This window comes from Bombina bombina, chromosome 12 (genome assembly GCF_027579735.1).
Source record: "Bombina bombina isolate aBomBom1 chromosome 12, aBomBom1.pri, whole genome shotgun sequence".
In the NCBI taxonomy this organism is placed as follows: Eukaryota; Metazoa; Chordata; class Amphibia; order Anura; family Bombinatoridae; genus Bombina; species Bombina bombina.
The window spans coordinates 154,076,329-154,096,937 of NC_069510.1; the positions used below are offsets into that span (position 1 = coordinate 154,076,329).

Sequence of the window (20,609 nt, forward strand, 5' to 3'; positions counted from 1 at the left end):
GTTTTATATCAGTTTATTACTTTTGTATGCATAGTACCATGATAAAGATAGTACAGTACTGTAATCAGACAGGTAATATTTATATGTCATTATACAGCTTATACATGTAACCTAAAGGTAGTTTTATATCAGTTTATTACTTTTGTATACATAGTACCATGATAAAGATAGTACAGTACTGTAATCAGTAAGGTAATATTTATATGTCATTATGCAGCTTATACATGTAACCTAAAGGTAGTTTTATATCAGTTTATTACTTTTGTATACATAGTACCATGATAAAGATAGTACAGTACTGTAATCAGACAAGTAATATTTATATATCATTATACAGCTTATACATGTAACCTAAAGGTAGTTTTATATCAGTTTATTACTTTTATATACATAGTACCATGATAAAGATAGTACAGTACTGTAATCAGTAAGGTAATATTTATATGTCATTATACAGCTTATACATGTACCCTAAAGGTAGTTTTATATCAGTTTATTACTTTGTATACATAGTACCATGATAAAGATAGTACAGTACTGTAATCAGACAAGTAATATTTATATGTCATTATACAGCTTATACATGTAACCTAAAGGTAGTTTTATATCAGTTTATTACTTTGTATACATAGTACCATGATAAAGATAGTACAGTACTGTAATCAGTAAGGTAATATTTATACGTCATTATACAGCTTATACATGTAACCTAAAGGTAGTTTTATATCAGTTTATTACTTTTGTATGCATAGTACCATGATAAAGATAGTACAGTATTGTAATCAGACAGGTAATATTTATATGTCATTATACAGCTTATATATGTAACCTAAAGGTAGTTTTATATCAGTTTATTACTTTTGTATACATAGTACCATGATAAAGATAGTACAGTACTGTAATCAGTAAGGTAATATTTATATGTCATTATACAGCTTATACATGTAACCTAAAGGTAGTTTTATATCAGTTTATTACTTTTGTATACATAGTACCATGATAAAGATAGTACAGTACTGTAATCAGTAAGGTAATAATTATATGTCATTATACAGCTTATACATGTAACCTAAAGGTAGTTTTATATCAGTTTATTACATTATATACATAGTACCATGATAAGGATAGTACAGTACTGTAATCAGTAAGGTAATATATATGTCATTATACAGCTTATACATGTAACCTAAAGGTAGTTTTATATCAGTTTATTACTTTGTATGCATAGTACCATGATAAAGATAGTACAGTACTGTAATCAGTAAGGTAATATTTATATGTCATTATACAGCTTATACATGTAACCTAAAGGTAGTTTTATATCAGTTTATTACTTTTGTATACATAGTACCATGATAAAGATAGTACAGTACTGTAATCAGTAAGGTAATATTTATATGTCATTATACAGCTTATACATGTAACCTAACGGTAGTTTTATATCAGTTTATTACTTTTGTATACATAGTACCATGATAAAGATAGTACAGTACTGTAATCAGTAAGGTAATATTTATGTCATTATACAGTATATAATTACTGTACAGAACATATTGTATGTAATATACAGAGCAGAGTGTATAATTACTGTACAGAACATATTGTATGTAATATAAAGAGCAGAGTGTATAATTAATGTACAGAACACATTGTATGTAATATACAGAGCAGAGTGTATAATTACTGTACAGAACACATTGTATGTAATATACAGAGCAGAGTGTATAATTACTGTACAGAACACATTGTATGTAATATACAGAGCAGAGTGTATAATTACTGTACAGAACATATGTGTAATATACAGAGCAGAGTGTATAATTACTGTACAGAACACATTTGGCTAGAGTACGAATTTTGCGTTATGAGTGAAAAAGCCTCATAACGATGCTTTTTGTCTACCGCTTGTATTACGAGTCTTGCAGGTATATCTGTACCGTACACTTTTTTGACCTAACGCAACGTAACTACCGCAGCTTTCAAAAATTCTTTTTTTCAATGGACTTCTATAGCGCCGGTATTACGAGTTTGCCTGTCCGGCCAAAAGTGAGCGGTACACGCTATACCGTCAAGATCCGTACCGTAAAATGAAAGTCAGTAGTTATGGCTTTTATGTTACAAAGTCGTAACATAAAACTCGTAACTAAAGTACTAAAATGTACACTAACACCCATAAACCAAGGCCCTCCCGCATTGCAAACACTAAAATAAAATTATTAACCCCTAATCTGCCGCTCCGGACATCGCCACCACTATGATAAACATATTAACCCTTAAACTGCCGCACTCCTGCATCGCAAACACTAGTTAAATATTATTAACCCCTAATCTGCTGTCCTTTACATCGCTGCAACCTACATACATTTATTAACCCCTAATCTACTGCCACCAAAATCTCCACCACTATACTAAAGTTATTAACCCCTACACTTAACCCTAACCCCCACTAATTTTAACATAATTAAAATAAATCTAAATAAAAATTGCAGTTAATACCTAAATAATTCCTATTTATAACTAAATACTTACCTATAAAATAAACCTTACGCTAGCTACAATATAACTAATAGTTACATTGTATCTATCTTAAGTTTTATTTTTATTTCACAGGTAAATTTGTATTTATTTTAACTAGGTAGACTAGTTAGTAAATAGTTATTAACTATTTACTAGCTACCTAGTTAAAATAAATACAAACTTACCTGTAAAATAAAACCTAACCTGTCTTACACTAACACCTAACCTTACACTACAATTAAATCAATTACATTAATTAAATACAATTAACTAAATTACAAAAAAAAACACTAACTTACACAAAGTATAAAAGAAATGATCAAATATTTAAACTAATTACACCTAATCTAGTAGCCCTATCAATAGCCCTATCAAAGCCCTATCAAAAAAATCAACCCCAAAATAATAAAACCCTAGCCTAAACTAAACTGCCAATAGCCCTTAAAAGGGCCTTTTTGCGGGTCATTGCCCCAAAGAAATCAGCTCTTTTATCTGTCAAAAAAATTACAAACAGTACCCCAACAGTAAAACCCACCACCCACACAACCAAACCCCCCAAATAAAATCCTATCTAAAAAAAAACCTAAGCTCCCCATTGCCCTAAAAAAGGGCATTTGGATGGGCATTGCCCTTAAAAGGGCATTTAGCTCTTTTTCAGCCCAAACCTTAAGCTGAAAATAAAACCTACCCAATAAACCCTTAAAAAAACCTAGCTAACACTAACCCCCGAAGATCCACTTACAGTTTTTGAAGACCGGACATCCATCCTCAACAAAACCGGGAGAAGTCTTCATCCAAGGGGCAAGAAATCCTCAACGAAGCCGGGAGAAGTCTTCATCCAAGCGGCAAGAAGTGGTCCTCCAGGCAGGCAGAAGTCTTCATCCAGACGGCATCTTCTATCTTCATCCTTCCGACGCAGAGCTGCTCCATCTTCAAGACATCCGGCACGGAGCATCCTCTTCTTTCGACGGCTACTGAAGAATAAAGGTTCCTTTAAGGGACGTTATCCAAGATGGTGTCCCTTGAATTCCGATTGGCTGACAGAATTCTATCAGCCAATTGGAATTAAAGTTGAAAAAATCCTATTGGCTGATCCAATCAGCCATCTTGGATGAAGTCCCTTAAAGGAACCTTCATTCTTCAGTAGCCGTCGACAGAAGAGGATTTGTATATAACATACAGAGCAGAGCGTATAATTACTGTACAGAACATATTGTATGCAATATACAGAGCAGAGCGTATAATTACTGTACAGAAAACATTGTATGTAATATACAGAGCAGAGTGTATAATTACTGTACAGAACCAATTGTATATAATATACAGAGCAGAGTGTATAGTTACTGTACAGAATACATTGTATGTAAATTACAAAACAGAGCGTATAATTACTGTACAGAACACATTGTATGTAATATACAGAGCAGAGCGTATAATTACTGTACAGAACCTATTGTATGTAATATACAAAGCAGAGTGTATAATTACTGTACATAAATTGTATATAACATACAGAGCAGAGTGTGTAATTACTGTACAGAACACACTGTATGTAATATACAGAGCAGAGAGTATAATTACGGTACAAACAGAAGATAGAAAGAGGGCGCCACAATAGCGTGATATTGTTTCGTCAAATGAATCTGTACAATTGAAGGTAATATGCTTACCAGAAAATATGGCACTGTACTATGACCAGTGCGTTCTCGCTTGCTAGCACTTAAACAGTGGCTAGTACACTGCGGGGAACCCAGCTGCTGTAGATCTCCTCCCGGCTTTTGCTCAATGAGCAGCTCCTGCTGTTAGCCGTAATGTCCTCAGTTAGGAATGCACAAATCAACTTTCTGTGCTGTTGGACTTGTACTGGATTGTGAAAATATAGACAACTTCTTAAAGTATAAAGTATAAAAAATTGCTCCTCCCACTCCCTTCATACCCCAGTCATTCTTTGCCTTTTGTCCCAGGACGTCGGCAGAGAAGTGTCAGAAGTTTTTGATAGTCTCTTATGGAGGGTAGTACTCTTCAGCATGGGACTGGAGTTTTAAGTAGTCATGTCAGCCTCTCAGTCAGAGCATGGGTGAAAGTTAGAGTCCAGAGATGCATGGAGAGTCTTTCTGTGAAATCATCCTAACTCATATTAACAGCTCCACATGCAATCAGCGTTGACGAGTTTCGCTGCCTGCTTTTTTCTCTCAAGTCCATGGCAGAAGCGACGCAACTATCTTTCACACTTGAAGGGCCGTGTTCCTGTTCCACAGCGTAGATCGTTTCATTTTACTTTCATCATGGATGTATTGCAATTACAACTGTTTATCCGAGAGCAGCTACAACCTTTTGGGGGATAACTTTAACATAGGGTCTCAGTGAAGCTCCTTTTTGTATCTATCAAGGGTTAATATCTCCTGAGGAGGGTTATTGAACAGGGGGGTTTATAATCATGGTTGTTATGTGATTCTGTCTGCTACTGGGTAGTGTTGCTTCAGCTCATGGGTATTTTGGAACATAACGGCCTATGTCTAGTGACGCAGCCTTTATGGTCGGGTGCGCTTTTGCATGGACTGCATGGTTTACCTTGTGACTCCATTTCCACATTCCTGACTGTGTGGCGACGGAGATATCCTGGTCCGCTGGTGTCTGGTTCTCTGGAGGTGTTGAGTGCCCCAGATATTGAGGGTGTAAGGTGCCATTTAGATTTTTCTTATTGGTCCATTTTTTATTCAGTGTCCCAGTTATGGAGGATTCTGATATTTTTGGAGACGGATGTCTCTGATTCAGACTCTACTTCTTGCGAAGAATATGAATTGGCCCGGGTGATACATGCCCATCAGTTATGTTCCGAATGCTGTTTTAGAGTGCTCTGATCCTCGGGATCGGGGAATCAGGTGCCCACTGAGCCATCCGCCTCTGGGGATTCTATTTCCCACAAGACGAGTTCCCTACCACCAACTTTTACTACGCTTGTGTCAGGGATTTTCCCTGCTTTGGCAGCCATTTTACTCACCTCTCTTGCTGACTCTGGTGCGTACTGTGTGATGCTGCTCATTTCCTGCACTTCCTTTTATGACCAGTCTGGTGTACATCATCAGTGTGAGACAGGATGCAGACTCAGAATTGTGATGTTATCACTTATTATTTAAAGGGCCTCTGTTCAGTATGCTTTGCCCTTGCGTTGTCTCAGACCTGTTTGTGAGAGCTCCTGTGTATTACCTGGCTGTCTGACGTCCCTCCTGGTTCCTGATCCCTGGCTTGTTCCTGACTCTGCTGTTCTCCTTGTTCCTGATTCCGGTTCGTCTGACTCGCTTTGGCTCCTGACTAGGCTCGTCTGACTATTCACTTTGGCTCCTGACTCTGCTCGTCTGACTACCAGCTCTGGTTTTGATTCCTGGCTTGTTATTTGTCTTGTGGACTTTTTATTATTAATAAAGGTGTGATTATTTTTGCACTTCTCGTCTTAGTCTGATTCCTGACACCCTGACATTACACAAGGGCCATGAATCCTGATGGTGCTAATAATCCACCTTTACCTGCCATCATTTCCAGGATGGATGAACAGGATCACCACTTGGATCAATTTGCACTAGCCCTGCAAACCCTGCTGACTCACACTGCACATTTGGACCAAAGTGTCCCGCAAGTTATGACTGCTCCTGTTTCCTCTGCTGCACCTTGTCCTACAGGAGCATGTCCAGTTCTGCACCTCTACCTCAGCGATATGGAGGTGATCCTATTCAGTGCAGAGGGCTTTTGAACCAGGTGGACATTTACTTTGAGATGTTACCTCAGGCGTTTCCCTCTGACAGAGCTAAGGTGGGATTTCTCATCTCGTTACTCTCTGACACAGCTCTTGCCTGGGCTAATCCCTTGTGGGAGACTAATAAACCTATGATTTCAAATTACCCTGAATTTTTGGCCTCCTTTTGAAGGGTATTCGATGTTCCGGCTCGCTCCTCCTCTGCTGCTAAGCGACTCATGTCCATTTAGCAAGGTACAAGATCTGTTGCTCAGTATGCTATTGAGTTCCGTACGCTTGCCGCAGAGGTAGGTTGGAACAATGATACCCTTGTTGCCGCCTTCTTTCATGGGCTCTCTGATGTGATTAAAGATGAAGTTGCTGCCAGAGATTTACCAGAAGATCTTGAGGCATTGGTGTCTTTTTTTATCCTAATTGACATCAGACTAAGAGAGGCCCTCTTTCAAGGAGCGCTTGCGGAAGCCTCCTGTTCCGTTGTCTCCTACGTGTTCGTTCCCACCCATACCTCCCTCTCCTCCCATGCCTCCTGGTCCCGAGTCACCAGGTACTGCTGAGCCGATGCAGTTGGGATTCACGCGTCTCTCTGCGGCAGAGAGGGCCTTTCGGAGGAGGGAGGGGCTCTGTCTCTATTGTGGGTTACAGGTCCACCTTTTGAAGTCTTGTCCTACATGGGCGGGAAAAGCTCACACCTAAGGTCCTGTCGGGGGCAGACCTTGGGTGGTTTATCCTTGTCCCCGGAACCGCAAAAGGAGAAACCTTTGGTCACGGTTTTCCTTTCCTGGTTGGACTCCTCCATAGTCACCCAGGCTCTTGTTGACTCCGGTGCTGCAGGCTATTTCATTGACAGTGCTTTTGTATTAAAGCACTCCATTCCTGTTTTGCCTCGGTCCGTTCTGCCTGCTATTGAGGCCATTGATGCCAGGCCCCTTCAGCCTGCACTCGTTACTCACGAAACTGCTCCATTATCCATGGCTGTGGGGCTCTCCATTTTGAAACCCTCCAGTTCCAGGTGATAAACTCTCTGCATTTTCCGGTTGTTCTGGGTTATCCCTGGCTCCAAAAGCACAATCCCAGTCTCGACTGACGCAGGTCCGAAATTTTGTTGTGGTCTCCGCAATGTATTTCCACTTGTCTTCGGAAACCAGTTAAAGTCTTGTGCACTTCTTCGGTATCTCAATTGCCAGAGGAGTACCGAGAGTTCCTAGACGTTTTTGACAAGGTGCGTGCCGGTACGTTGCCTCCTCACCGGTCTTACGATTGTGCCATAGACCTGCAACCCGGAGCCATTCCTCCTCGGGCCGGGTTTACCCTCTTGTCTGTTGCGGAGAATTGTGCTATGGAGGAGTATGTTGCCAATGCTCTGTCGCGGGGGATCATCCGCAAATCCTGCTCTCCTGCAGGAGCTGGCTTCTTCTTTGTGAAGAAAAAGGGTGGTGAGTTAAGACCATGCATCAATTATAGGGGTCTTAATCGTCTTACCCTTAAGAATGCCTACCATATTCCGCTCATTACGGAACTCTTTGACTTCCTCAAGGGAGCTACGGTCTTTACCAAAACTTGATTTGAGAGTAGAGTACAATCTTGTTAGGATTAAGGAAGGCCACGAATGGAAAACAGCATTTAACACCATGAGCGGGCATTATGAGTATCCTGCAATGCCCTTTGGCCTATTTAATGCTCCTGCTGTTTTCCAGGAATTTATTAATGATGTCCTACGAGATATGTTGCAACAGTGTGTTGTGGTGTACTTAGACGACATCCTCATACACTCACCCACACTTGAGGCTCATCGTTCTGATGTTACACGGGTTCTTCAGAGACTACGTGAGAACGGCCTGTTTTGTAAACTCGAGAAATGTGAGTTCCATCAGACTCAATTAACCTTCCTAGGTTATGTTATCTCTGTTGCAGGGTTCTCCATGGATCTTGACAAGTTATCTGCAGTTCTGCAGTGGCCTCGCCCAGTTGGTCTTCGGTCTATTCAACGTTTTTTGGGGTTCGCCAATTACTATAGAAAGTTTATTAAAAACTTTTCTTCCTTGGTCAAACCTATCACAGACATGACCCGTAAAGAGAATGATCCACTCCATTGGTCACCTACTGCCATTAAGGTCTTTGATAGTCTTAAGACTGCCTTTGCTGCCGCTCCAGTTCTGGCTCATCCTAACCCTGTCCTGCCTTTCATTCTTGAGGTCGATGCGTCTGAGACTGGAGTAGGTGCCCTCTTGTCTCAACGTCCTATGCCTGACGGTTCCTTGCATCCGTGTGGTTTCTTCTCTAAGATATTGTCTCCAGCAGAGTGCAATTATGAAATTGGCGACAGGGAATTACTGGCCATAATTTTGGAATGGAAGCATCTTCTCGAGGGTACTAGCGTGCCAGTGCTCATTCTTACTGACCACAAGAATTTAACTTATCTATCTAAAGCAAAATGTTTGTCGCCCCGACAGGCCAGATGGGCGCTATTTTTGTCTTGCTTTTTTTATGCGGTCTCCTACCTGTCTGGTAGTAAGAATGTTAGGGCTGATGCCCTCTCTCGACAATTTTTGCCTCTGTCCAAGGAGGAGTCTGTACCTACTCCAGTTATACCTCCTGACCATATTTTGGCTACCATATGTACTAATTTGACTTCTCCCTTTGGGGAGGAGATCCTGGCTGCACAAACCAATGCACCTCCTAAGAAACCTAGTGGTAAGTGTTTTGTTCCTGAGAATCTTCAAACTAAACTTTTGCACACTTACCACTATCCTAAAGCCTCAGGTCACCCAGGCAAGAACCAAATGATTTGTTCTGTCACTCGACAATTCTGGTGGCCAGGTCTTCGTTCTGATGTTGCTACGTATGTTGCCTCCTGCTCAGTTTGTGCACAGAATAAGACTCCTCGACGTCTTCCTGTGGGTCTTCTTCAACCTATTGCTAATGGTGAGCGTCCGTGGACACATCTTTCCATGGACTTCATTGTCGAGCTCCCTGTTTCCAATGTCAATACTGTTATCCTTATGGTGGTTGACCGTTTTTCTAAAATGTCACATTGCATTCCCTTGAAGAAGTTGCCTACCGCTCAGGAGCTTGCTTCAATTTTTGCCAGGGAGGTCTTCCATTTACATGGGTTACCCATGGAGATAGTGTCGGACCGGGGTAGCCAGTTTGTCTCCAGATTTTGCCATTCCTTTTGTGCTCAAATGGGGATCCAGCTTTCCTTCTCCTCAGCATATCACCCTCAATCCTCAATGTGTAGGAGGTTGGATCACGTGGCTTATCTCTGTAAGAGGCAGCATCTGCTGCTCTGTGGGCTCTGTTCCACCTGTTGGAATTTGATCTCTCTACGTAGAGACTGTCTAAGAGAGCTGTGACAGGTCTTCCTATGGATCTATTGCACTTTTCTCTGTTCCAAGTCCCAGGGGGTTCTCCTTGGGAGTGCCTTATTTTGAAGGAGCGGATTGAGTTGGCACCCGAGCTCTGTTGGCCATTCACTGGGGGCTTCTGGTTGTGGTCTTTCTGTCACCCCTTGTCTATCAGACATGTCTGTGGCTTGGGCTGGTCCAGTGTTGGAGCAGGATCTGAGATCTGTTGCTCTGCTAAATTTGTCCTCGGAGCATTCGAGGTACGGTAAGCCTCTTGAGGTTTCTCCTTTCTCCATGTTCAGGATTTGTGGAAAGGACTGGCGGCTCTTAGATAGCCTGCAACGTTATCCGCTGGTTAGTGGATACTTAGCAATCTGAAGGATCCTATCTTCAGCTGCTTCTGCTTGCCCTGCAAGTATTTAAGTTATTTTTAGATGACTGCAGCATGCAGTGTTTTTGCTTCAAATGTTGTTCGTCAGACTTATCTGAGCTTGCTGCACGAGGTTTCATTTCTGAATATTTCGGTATTCTGAGCTACCTTTTTGCGACTTGGGGACCTTCATCTTCAGTTGCTTTTTAGAGTGTGGTTGCACTGTGTTGGGGGAAGATCCTCTCTCTGTTTCAGACTCCTGGCCTTATCTCGTGGTTTCTGTATTACTGGGGTCTGGGCGTTGCCTCCCCTTGTTTCTATGAGACTGGTGGGTCTCTGTTGGTCTGGAGTTCCTTATGCTAGCTGGACACCTAGCAAAGCATACTAATGCACTGTGGCTACTCTGCACTGTAGCAAGGGTTGCAAGTCGATCCCCGGCGAGGTCTACCTTCCTCCTTTGAAGGTTGATATGATGAGCAGCGCCTTGAGTCCCTTAAGGGGAATTAGCAGCGCTTTACAAGTACATTCATGTTTTCTCCGTGTCTTTCCTTCTCTGTGGAAGATTGCAGTAGTTTGTTTACTTTCTTTAGTAAGGGGCGTGTTCTTTGGAGACCGACTGCTGGGCGATGGTGTCTCCTGGAGGCTGTTGACTCAGTCGAGTCTAGTTCCTGCGGTCTCTAGTTCAGCTTGTGGACTATCTGCGGGTCAGTGTCCTTGGGTCTTTTCCTCTTTTTCAAAGTTATTCTCGGCTTCGGACAAAGCAGGATTTTGTTGGGTAGGGGTTTCAGACCTGGTGCCCTCAGAATGGTCCGCCTCTTGTACCCTCCCGTTATTGCATTCAGTGTCCTCTATAGCTTGGGTATTGTTTTCCCAAAAGTAATGAATGCAGCTGTGGACTCTTTCTATTTATGAAAAAACATAAATTATGCTTACCTGATAATTTCCTTTTCTTCTGATGGAAAGAGTCCACAGCTCCCCGCCAGTGTTTTTATGCGGGGCGGCCGTATTTTTTGTTCTTCTGGCACCTTTTCACCCTGATATTTCTTCTACTGTTCCTTGTTCCTCGGCAGAATGACTGGGGGATGAGGGAAGTGGGGGAGGTATTTAAGCCTTTGGCTGGGGTGTCTTTGCCTCCTCCTGGGGGCCAGGTTCTGAATTCCCAAATGTAATGAATGCAGCTGTGGACTCTTTCCATCTGAAGAAAAGAAAATTATCAGGTAAGCATAATTTATGTTTTTGATCAACTTTCCAATTAACTTCTACTGTTAAATATGCTTAGTTCTCTTGTTATCCTTTGTTGAAGAGCAGGGAGGTAAGTTCAGGAGTGTGCACGTGTCTGCAGTAGTTTTGCAACAACATTCTACATTAGCAAGAGCATTGGATGGCAGCACTATTTCCTCTCAAGTACTTCTCCAGATCTAGATATCTCTTCAACAAAGAATACCATGAGAACAAAGCACATTTGACAATATGAGTAAACTGGAAAAAAGAAATAAAAGGTATTCTCTATCATTCTGTTTTTCCTGCCCCGTCAGGCACAAGCTTTCCATTGATGCAGCGCAGAGATGTACAAATCACACACTCTATGATTAAGGGTTGTTCTGCGCTGTCATTAGAGTATAATGAGCTATGTGTAGGAAACTGACATTATCACAATACACAGTGCCTTTAATTAGTGTAAATGGGACGCCATTGGATTTCCATTGTACTTAATGACAGGTCACAATAAATAAAGGGACATGAAACCCAATTTTTTTTCTTTATTCAGAAAGAGTATACCATTTTAAACAACTTTCCAATTTACTTCTATTATCTAATTTGCTTCATTCTCTTGTTGAAAACCATATCTAAATAGGCTCAGGAGCTGCTGATTGGTGGCTGCACATAGCTAGCTTGTTTTATTGGTTCACCCATATACATTGCTATTTCTTCAACAAATGATACGCAAATTAGACAATAGATGTAAATTGGAAAGTTGTGTAAAATTGTATTATCTATCTAAATCATGAAATATATATTGTGGGTTTCATGTCCCTTTAATAATCTTTCTTGTCCATATATCAAGTTAACATTTCTCGTATTTCACAGCAGTTTTTCATTCCTGTTTGCGAACTAAAATGATTTATTCTAAGTAAATCACCAACCACACTTTATGTTAAAATACGGTTGTCTAACGTTAATTGTAAAGGGCTATAGACCAGGTATATCCTTGTGAATACCCAAGCTGCTAATTAACTCACCTATAGTCACACAGGGTCAGCTATTTTTATTTACAAGTATGCTTTATACAGAGATTACGTAATGTTGTCCTTCATCCTTTTTGGTTGTCAGTAAGATTTATTTGGACCTTGTGCCCCTTGATTGTATTAATATTTAGATTTTTTTTTAATTAACCATTTGTTGAATATTGATTTAAATATTTTGTTTATGTATCAAGATTTTGCCACAGTATATACATTTGGTGCCTGATTTATTTCTGTGCGTCTTATATGCCGAAAACAACAAGCCAATGAGCCTGATTTTGCTAGCTGAATAATTGAATGAAACATGAAGAAATAATTATTTAAAATTTAAATGGATAACAAATTGTAAGAATTCATGACAATTTCTATTCTATATTGATTATTTAATGATTAATGGACACCAATTATAATGCAAGTATTTGTGGGTCATAGTTTTATTAGCCAAAAAGGTGACATTATGCATTTGCAATATACTGCACATGCCTATTATTATGTCTCTCTTGCGTGTGTGTGTGTCTGTGTGTGTGTGTCTTTGTGTGTGAGAGAGTGTGTGTCTGTGTTTGTCAGTGTATTTCTGTGTGTGTAAGTCTGTGTGTGAAAGAGTGAGTGTATTAGTGTGTGTGAGAGAGAATGTGTGTGTAAGTGTCTTTGTGTGTGAGAGATTGTGTGTCTCTGTGTTTGTCAGTGTATTTCTGTGTGTGTGAGTCTGTGTGTGAAAGAGTGAATGTATTAGAGTGTGTGAGAGGGAATGTGTGTGTAAGTGTCTTTGTGTGTGAGAGAGAATGTGTGTGTGAGCGTTAGTGTCTTTGTGTGTGAGTGGGTTTCTTTGTGTGTGAGCGTTAGTGTCTTTGTGTGTGAGTGGGTTTCTTTGTGTGTGAGAGAGAATGTGTGGGTGTGTGAGCGTTAGTATCTTTGTGTGTGAGGGTGTGTGCAGTATGTGTTTGTTGGCGTGTTCGAGTGAGTGCGTATGTGTGTGAGTGAGTGTGAATATCTATGTACAAATTTGTGTTTATGTGCTATTCAAGCAAAAACAAATTGCTGTGCCCGGGTTTGACCTGAACTAAAGGGGGCAACCCTAGGGGGGGTGGAGCATTAGAATTATGCATTGTATTTCAGAGTAGTATTTTAGTTAAAGGGACACCAAACATAAATTTTTCTTTCATGATTTTGATAGAGCAGCAATTTTAAGCAACTTTCTAATTTACTCCTATTATCAATTTTTCTTCATTCTCTTGCTATCTTTATTTGAAAAAGCAGGAATCTAAGCTAAGGAGCCGTCCCATTTTTTATTCAGAATCCTGGGTAGCGCTTGCTGTTTGGTGGCTACATTTAGACACCAATCAGCAAGCGCTACCTAGATGCTGAACCGAAAATGGGCCGGCTCCTAAGCTTAGATTCCTGCTTTTTCAAATAAAGATACCAAGAGAAAGAAGAAAAATGGATAATAGGAGTAAATTAGAAAGTTGCTTAAATTGTTGCTCTCTCTGAATCCTGAAAGATAAAAATTGAGTTTAGTTTCCCTTTAAGATTTGTATTATTCAGATCCCTTTGCATTGTATTCAGTGTTGGAATTTGTCTAATGCTTGGATAATGTTTGATGCAGGTGCGCCCTCCTAGGCCTCATGTCGCTAGAAGACCCAAAAGTAATGCTGTGGTGGAGAGCAGACGGACATCAGTGTCCAGCCCAGAACAGTAAGTGCTCTTCTCCTTATTACACACATCAGAGCTCTGTTTGTCTGTATTCACATACTGAGTCTTATTCTTATACAAATAATAAAGCTGAGACACAATATCACAAACTAATAGTGTCTCCTTACATGCAGTAACCAGCCTCGGGTTGATTGACACCCTGTGCTGGCGGCTGATTGGCCGCGAGTCTGCAGGGGGCGGCGTTGCACCAGCAGCTCTTGTGAGCTGCTGGGGCAATGCTGAATACGGAGAGCGTATTGCTCTCCGTATTCAGCGAGGTCTTGCGGACCTGATCCGCAAGACCTATAATAAATAGGCGTCCATCTCTCACCACAATTAACCATAACCATTATTTCTTACCTGTCACAAACCGCAATCAAAACATCTTCCAATAGAAACCCTGGCCCACTAGCCGATCCCCCAACATAATATTTCCAAGCAGCTTAAGGACCTTTCATCACCATTAACCCCTACATGATCCTCTCCACCACAAAAACCCTCCTACACAATCCTCCTTAAAGGGACAGTATACACCAATTTTCATATAACTGCATGTAATAGGCACTACTATAAAGAAGAATATGACAGATACTGATCTAAAAATCCAGTATAAAGCCTTTTAAATACTTACTTAGAAGCTCCCAGTTTAGCACTGTTTATGAGGTTAGCCTGGGACACCCAGTGAAAGGGGCTGGAAAAACAAGAAGAGCAAACACTTCCTCCCCCCCCCTTCCCTGCATATGAAAAGACCCTTTACACAAACAGGAGCAGCAGGAATCTGTAGACATCAGTATACATCTGACACTTTGGGGCTTGGTTAGGAGTCTGAAAATCAGAACAATATTATAAAAAAATAAGCAAATATATACATTGTTACAAAAACACTCCCAGATGGGCTATAGTAATATATAATCTACAAAACATTTATGCCATGCAATGTCCCTTTAAGCTCATATTTCCTACACATTCCTCAAAAATGCATACACCCCTTTCCTCAAACTCTTGCCTCAACCCCCAAAAATTACCCCCCCCAAAAAAAATAAAGTATTGCCTACAGCTTTCCATACCTCCACTTGGTTACTCTTTGGAATTTTTCAGGAGTAACAATAGGGTCCTTCGTTTTCCTTTTCTTTACCAAAAACTGAAGCCAGTGTTCTCTCCTGTTTAAATATTTGTTACTGCAAAAACCGTTATTATTGCATTTGAAGGGCTCATTGAACCATTTGAATACTCTGATCAATTGCTGATAATAATAAGCGTAGTGACAAAAAGCAGCAACTAAATTGTGATGCTACTATAAAAAAAAGCCTTTTGTGCTTCTTATTGATGTTTGTGAGGTAGAACTGTAGTGTCGGGATTCGGGAAGTAGCAGCTGACAAGGAGAAGATTGAGGGCCATGCTGAAAAGGGGAGGTCGTTTGTATGCTTTAGACAGAACCTCCCCTTTCTTCCCTCCTTTCCCTGTGTGCGAGTGAGGGCAGTTTGACTGCTTTATTCTTTTTATTACTGCTACTGATGTCCCAATTAGGAAAATGTCAGGTCGCCGGTCCGGGCTGGTAAGTTAAAATTTTACTTGCCCGCAAGGAATTTAGGTCGCATTTGGCGACCAGACTGGTCTATTCACATGCACTGCTTTTAACCCTTAAGCCTCAATCCCCCGCAACGCAAAGTATTAAAACTAACATCTAAACCCCCTAACCTAACACCCCTAACTTAACCCCAAATAAAACACCCATAAATTAAATTAAAAATATCCTAACTACCTTTCAAAAAATAAAAACTTACCTGTAAAATTAAATTAAAACCTAAGCTTACCCTAATAAAAAAACAATAAAAACTTACCTGTAAAATTAAATTAAAACCAAAGCTTACCCTAATAAAAAAACAATAAAAACTTACCTGTAAAATTAAATTAAAACCAAAGCTTACCCTAATAAAAAAAAACAATAAAAACTTACCTGTAAAATTAAATTAAAACCAAAGCTTACCCTAATAAAAAAAAACAAAAAATAAAAACTTACCTGTAAAATTAAATTAAAACCTAAGCTTACCCTAATAAAAAAAACAATAAAAACTTACCTGTAAAATTAAATTAAAACCAAAGCTTACCCTAATAAAAAAAAACAATAAAAACTTACCTGTAAAATTAAATTAAAACCAAAGCTTACCCTAATAAAAAAAAAAAAAAAAATAAAAACTTACCTGTAAAATTAAATTAAAACCTAAGCTTACCCTAATAAAAAAAACAAAAAAAACTTACCTGTAAAATTAAATTAAAACCTAAGCTTACCCTAATAAAAAAACAATAAAAACTTACCTGTAAAATTAAATTAAAACCAAAGCTTACCCTAATAAAAAAAACAATAAAAACTTACCTGTAAAATTAAATTAAAACCAAAGCTTACCCTAATAAAAAATAAAAAAAATAAAAAAACTTACCTGTAAAATTAAATTAAAACCTAAGCTTACCCTAATAAAAAATAAAAAAAATAAAAAACTTACCTGTAAAATTAAATTAAAACCTAAGCTTACCCTAATAAAAAACAATAAAAACTTACCTGTAAAATTAAATTAAAACCAAAGCTTACCCTAATAAAAAAAACAATAAAAACTTACCTGTAAAATTAAATTAAAACCAAAGCTTACCCTAATAAAAAAAAAAAAAACTTACCTGTAAAATTAAATTAAAACCTAAGCTTACCCTAATAAAAAAAACAATAAAAACTTACCTGTAAAATTAAATTAAAACCAAAGCTTACCCTAATAAAAAAAACAAAAAATAAAAACTTACCTGTAAAATTAAATTAAAACCAAAGCTTACCCTAATAAAAAATAAAAAGCCTAACATTTACACACACAACAACCTACCATTACAAAAAATAACAAAAAGCACAACAGCTCTTTTGCATAAAGAAAACAAATTACCCCCTAACCTGAAAAGGGCATTTGGATAGGCATTGCCCTTAAAGCTCTTTTTCCGCCCAAATAAAATTTTAAAACAACACCCCAAAAAAATAGAAAAAAATCTAACCCCAAAACTGATACTTACTAATGATGATGGGCGGCGCTCCATCTTTATCTTCCATCTTCTTCCATCGGCGGCGGCTGTCCATCTTCAACCTTCATCCCAGTGTTGGCAGCGAGGTCAGTGGCGATGACGTTGGTCCTCCTCTTCAGACCATCGTCACGGAGGCCCTCTTCATGCGGTCTCCTGCCGCACACTGAAGATTGAATGCAAGGTACCCCTTTTATATAGGGGTACCCTTGCATTCCTATTCACTGATTTGATTCTTCAAATTCAAATCAGCCAATAGGATGAAAGATTTATTTTGGGTTTGGTTGCAATGTTGAGGGGTATTTTTTTTTTCTTTTTGCAAGAGAGGTGTTAGCTTAGGGCAATGCCCTACAAAATGCCATTTTAAGGGCTATTGGTAGCTTATTTGTAGTATATGGTTGTTGTTTTTTAATCTTGGGGTGTATTTTTTTAGGGGTATTAAAATAACAATATTTTTTTTTTATTTTTGCTAATTTTGTTTATTTTTTGTAATGGTAGTTTTTTTGGTAAATGTTAGGTTTTTTATTTTTTGGTAATGTTATTTTAATTTTTTTTGGTAATGTTAGGTTTTTTATTTATTTGGAATCTATTTTTCCCCCAGTAATTTTAGTTTTTTGTTGTTGTTTTTTTTAGGGTAAGCTTAAGTTTTAATTTAATTTTACAGGTAAGTTTTTATTTTTTTAAAGGTAGTTAGGATAGTGTTAATTTAATTTATGGGTATTTTAATTGTTAGTTTAGGGGGTTTAGATGTTAGATTATTACTTTGCCTTGTGGGGGATGGAGGTTTAGAGGTTAATAGTTCAATTTAGGGTTGGTAATGTGGGGGATGGCAGTTTAGGTATTAATACTTTTATTTTAGTATTTGTGTTGTGGGGGGGTGGCGGTTTAGGTGCTAATAGTTTAATTTAGGGTTGGCATTGTGGGGGATTTGCGGATTAGGGTTTAATAGTTTTATTGGGGGATTGCGGATTAGGGGTTAATACGTTTATTTAGTATTGGCCATGTGGGGGGATGGCGGATTAAGGGTTAATAGTTTTAGTTAGGGTTGGGGATGGCGGTATAGGTGTTAATAGTTTTATTTTAATGTTTGCGTTTTGAGGGGATGGCGGTTTAGTGGTTAATAGCTAGCGCAAACCCAATTTCTCCCGACTTGTAATATAAGCGGGAGAAAAACGGATTGTGAAATTGCGCTAGCACAAAATTCATTGCGCCTCACTTGTAATCTCGCCCTAATTTGGAAAGTTGTTTAAAATAGCATGCCCTATCTGAATCATGAAAGTTTAATTTCTTTCCATAAGGCAGGGAGAGTCCACAACTTCATTCCTTACTGTTGGGAATACAACACCTGGCCACCAGGAGGAGGCAAAGACACCCCAGCCAATGGCTTAAATATCCCTCCCACTTCCCATATCCAGCCAATCATTCTTTGCCTTTCGTCACTAAAGGAGGATGGCAGAGAAGTGTCCATGAAGATCTTTCTAACAAATCAGAGACATTGCAAGCTAACAACAGCATGTCTTGCTCTCCAGGCCTCCTTGAGACCTTTGGTGGCCCAGTTTATGGAGGTGATTGGACTTATGGTGTCTTGTATGGACATCATTCCCTTTGCCAGATTCTATCTTAGACCTTTACAGCTATGCATGCTGAGACAATGGAACGGCAACCATTCCGATGTGTCACAACAGATAGTTCTGCACAGACTGTCGAGAAACTCGCTCTCTTGGTGGCTCTGTCAAGATCACCTGTCCCAAGTCACGTGCTTCTAGAGATTGTGACTACGGACGCCAGTCTATCCGGCTGGGGAGATGTTTGGGGTACCAGGAAGGCACAGGGGCTGTGGACTCAGAAGGAGTCCACTTATCCAATCAATATCTTGGATCTCCAGGCAATCTTCAATGCTCTGAAGGCTTGGCCCCTTCTTGGTTCGTCCCAGTTGATCAGATTCCAATCAGACTTCAGTAGCCTACATCAACCATCAGGGAGGAACGAGAAGTTCATTTGTGATGAGAGAAGTATCTCAAATCCTAGAATGGACGGAGGCCCACAACTGTAGACTGTCAGCGATGCACATTCCGGGTGTGGACAACTGGGCAGCAGACTTCCTCAGCAGGCAATCCTTTCACCCCGGGGAATGGTCTCTCCACCCCGTGGTCTTTGCAGAGATATGCACAGATGGGGGATGCCGGAGATAGATGTCATGGCCTCCCGTCTCAATGCCAAACTACCCAAGTACGGTTCGAGATTGAGGGATCCTCAAGCTGTTCTAATAAATGCCCTAGCAGTTCCATGGAGGTTCAGACTTATATATCTCTTACCTCCATTGCCTCTTCTCCCTTGTGTGGTGGCCAGCATCAAACAGGAGCAAGCGTCAGTGATTCTAATTCTCCATCCTGGCCACAAAGGACTTGGTTCGCGGATCTGGTGGGGATGTCCTAATCTCCTCTGTGGAGGTTACCTTGTCGCAGGGACCTGCTGATACAGGGACCTGTTCTTCATCAAAATCTAGATTCTCTGAGGCTGACTGCGTGGAGATTGAATGCTTAGTCTTAGCCAGGAAAGATTTATTTGAGAGTGTAATCAACACTTTGATTCAATCTCGTAAGCCAGTTAGTCGACGCATCTACCATAAGGTGTGGCGGACTTACCTGCACTGGTGTGAGGAGCGTCGTTTTTCTTGGCATAAGGTTAAGGTTGCCTGAATTGTATCTTTTCTCCAGGATGGACTCGGGAAGGTTCTATCTGCTAATTTCCTGATAGGACAGATATCGGCCGTGTCAGTGTTGCTGCGCAAGAGATTAGCTGAGCTTCCGGATGTGCAGTCCTTCATTAAAGGGACATGAAACCCAAATTTTTTCTTTCATGATTTAGAAAGAGCATACAATTATAAACATCTTTCTAATTTACTTCTATTATTTATTTTGCTTCATTCTCTTGATATTCTTTGCTGAAAAGCATATCTAGATATGCTTAGTAGCTGCTGATTGGCAGCTGCACATAGATGCCTCCTGTGATTGGTTCACTGGGTGCATTGCTATTTCTTCATTAAAGTATATCTAAAGAATAAAGCAAATTAGGTAATAGAAGTAAATTGGAATGTTGTTTAAAATTATATTCTCTACCTTAATCATGAAAGAAAATGTTTGGGTATAGTGTCCCTTTAAGGCTCTGACTAGGATCAGACCTGTGTTTAGAAAGATGGCTCTGCCATGGTGTCTCAATCTTGTTCTTCGTGTGTTGCAGCAGGCTCCGTTTGAGCCCATGCATAATGTTGACATTAAACTGTTATCTTGGAAAGTTTTGTTTCTATTGGCTATTGCCTCTGATCGCTGAGTCTCTGAGATTTCTGCTTTGCAATGTGACCCCCCTTACCTTGTTTTTCATGGCGATAAGATGGTTTTACGTACTTGTCACGCCGCGCCCCTCTAGCCGTTGCTAGGGGTGCGGCATCTCCTTGCCTGCTAGTTGCCAGGGGTTGTGTAGGGTCCAGAGGCGTGCGGCGCTGACGTCATCACCGCACGCCTCTCTCTTTCATCCCGGTCCTGACGCCTGGGCGCAAATCCTACGTCTATTTAAATGTTGTCTTATCGATCTATCACTGCCCAAGTATAGGTGTTACCTTGTGTGCTCCTGGGTTTGATAGA

At 39.9% G+C, this 20,609-nt stretch overlaps 1 protein-coding gene across 1 annotated transcript in view; it reads left to right on the forward strand.

Moving 5' to 3' along the window:
- Positions 1 to 20,609, forward strand: part of DENND1A (DENN domain containing 1A) — a 1,966,771-nt gene that overhangs the window by 1,791,357 nt on the left and 154,805 nt on the right. Inside the window, 1 exon segment of the mRNA XM_053695696.1 lies at positions 13,829 to 13,917. Within this exon segment, the coding sequence (XP_053551671.1) occupies positions 13,829 to 13,917 (89 nt within the window).